The 2,602-nt window shown below is 45.8% G+C and overlaps 1 protein-coding gene across 1 annotated transcript; it reads left to right on the top strand.

Moving 5' to 3' along the window:
• The first annotated feature begins 215 nt into the window (after window positions 1-215).
• Window positions 216-2,203, top strand: LOC110036317 (L-type lectin-domain containing receptor kinase IV.1-like). Its single transcript, XM_020740732.1, has one exon. The coding sequence runs from the start codon at window positions 242-244 to the stop codon at window positions 2,201-2,203; it is 1,962 nt and encodes a 653-aa protein (XP_020596391.1). The 5' UTR covers window positions 216-241.
• The last annotated feature ends 399 nt before the right edge of the window (window positions 2,204-2,602 follow it).

Raw genomic sequence — 2,602 nt, 5'->3', positions numbered from 1 at the left:
ACTTAAATGTATGTGTTAATACATGTATGTAAATCTTTTTACAAATGTTAGCCGTTGATAGGAGAAGACTCATCGTCAAGGCTCCAGGACGTAGAAACCAACACAACTTAAATGTATGTGTTAATACATGTATGTAAATCCTTTTACAAATGTTAGCCGTTGATAGGAGAAGACTCGTCGTCAAGGCTCCAGGACGTAGAAACCAACACAGAAAATGCTTCCCATCTGCCTCGCTCTCCTGATGATCTCAAAACTCTTCTCCCTCGCCGGCGCCGGTCCCGCTTCATCTTCCTCTGTGTCCAAATTTGCTTACAACGGCTTTCTCGGCGCCAATCTTGAGCTGAACGGCGCTGCGGAGATCCTGCCCAACGGCCTACTCCGGCTCACCAACAACAACGACAAACAGGAGGTCGGCCATGCATTCCACCCGATCCCCTTCTCTTTCTTAAACTCCTTCGAAGAACCCTTCTCTTTCTCTACCTCATTCATATTTGCCATTTTTCCCCTGTACGCCGACCTCAGCTCTGAAGGAATCGCCTTTGCTGTCTCTCCTACCAGTAATCTACCCGCCGTCCTCCCCAGCCAGTACCTAGGACTTTATAACTACACACACAACGACGATCCTAATAACCACATCGTCGCAGTCGAACTTGATACCACAGAGAGCAAGGAGTTCAGCGACATCAACGACAACCACGTAGGCATCGACGTCAACGGCTTGAAATCTGTCGCCGCCGCTCCCGCGTCCTTCTTCTCCGACTCATCCTTCGATTTCGGATTCCAAAATCTGAGCTTGATCAGCGGTGAACCGATGCAAATTTGGGCAGAGTATGATTCTAAAAACATCCAGTTCAATGTCACCATAGCTCCTCTCAATGTCAAGAAACCCAGCTTACCACTACTCTCATCAAAAGTTAATCTTTCTTCGGTTTTGCTGCGTGATATGTATGTGGGCTTCTCAGCCTCGACTGGCGCTGCAACTGGGTCGCATTGTATCCTGGGGTGGAGTTTTGCCATGAACGAAACAGCAGAAGAGCTCAATCATTCTAAACTTCCAGTACTACCACCAAGAGAAGAAGAGGCGGCCATGAAAAAAACAAATCATTGGGTTCTCCCAATTTCGATAGCCGTTGCAGTATCATTGTTGTTGTCCATTTGTACTGTAACGGTGGTAGTGCTGTTGAAGAAGAGGAGGAAGTACGCAGAGGTGATTGAAGAATGGGAAAAAGAGTACGGGCCACAAAGATTATCGTACAGAGTTCTGTACAAAGCCACCAGAGGCTTCAGCAAAGAAAACATATTAGGGAACGGAGGATTCGGGGAAGTTTATAAAGGGCAGCTTCCCAAATCGAAGCAACAGATTGCAGTGAAGAAGATCTCCCATGAATCGAAGCAGGGGATGAAGGAGTTTGTGGCAGAGATCGCCAGCATCGGTCAGCTTCGGCACCGCAACCTGGTCCAGCTTCTCGGATACAGCCGACAACAAGGAAAGCTCATGCTAGTCTATGAGTTCATGCCCAATGGAAGCCTGGACAAATACATCTTCGGGCGAGTAGAGAAACCTCTTAGTTGGAAACAGAGGTTTCATATAATCAAAGGCATAGCGGCAGCGCTGCTTTATCTGCACGAGGAATGGGAACAAGTTGTGCTTCACAGAGACATAAAGGCGTGTAATGTACTCCTCGACGCCAAATTCAATGGAAAGCTTGGTGATTTCGGGCTGGCGAGGCTACAGGATCGGGGAGAGATTGCGGAGACGACGAGGGTGATGGGGACATTTGGTTATCTTGCTCCAGAGCTCTCGAGGACGGGTAAGTCTACGACGAGCTCGGATGTATTTGCTTTTGGGGCGTTTCTGCTTGAAGTGGCTTGTGGGAAACGGCCGGTGGAGCTGAGGGGGTGTGGGGTGCAGATGGTTTTGGTGGATTGGGTGATAGAGTTTTTGAAAAAAGGGAAGTTGTTGGAGGCGTGCGATAGGAGATTGGAGGAGTTTGAATCGGAGGAGGTGGAGATGGTGTTGAGGTTGGGGTTGATGTGCTCCCACCCAATGGCGGCGGCGCGGCCTGGTATGAGGCAGGTGGTGCAGTACCTTGAAAGAGAGACACCGCTGCCAGAGATGACGGCGGAGGATTTCAGCTTGTTTCAATTGGCTTCTCTTAGGAATGGGCTGGTTGATTGTGCGTTCTCCGTCGACAGCAGATGAGATTGTTTCTCTTTTTCCCTTCAAAATAATTTCTAAGGAGCTACTCCAGCAAACATGTTCTAAATGTGTCAATCAGAGAGGTTATTCAAAAAAAGTATTGGAGAGTTGTATTAATGTTATACCTCCTATAATTTTTCTGTAACCTACTCGTACTTTCAAGTAAATTTTACGTTTTTATTTTCGTATATTTGTAGGTTACAGGTAACTTATATGAAAAATATAAGGAATATAACGCTTAATGTTATACCTCCTATAATTTTTCTGTAACCTATTCGACTTTCAAGTAAGTTTTACGTTTTTATTTTCATATATTTGTAGGTTACAGGTAACTTATATGAAAAGTATAAGAAATATAACGTAGATATAACTCTCAATACCCTCTGAATAAACTTCCTCACA

The sequence above is a fragment of the Phalaenopsis equestris genome, unplaced genomic scaffold (genome assembly GCF_001263595.1).
Source record: "Phalaenopsis equestris unplaced genomic scaffold, ASM126359v1 Scaffold205040, whole genome shotgun sequence".
Lineage (NCBI taxonomy): Eukaryota > Viridiplantae > Streptophyta > Magnoliopsida > Asparagales > Orchidaceae > Phalaenopsis > Phalaenopsis equestris.
Note: the sequence above shows the minus strand (reverse complement) of the source record. Positions and strands in the feature narration are given on the sequence as shown.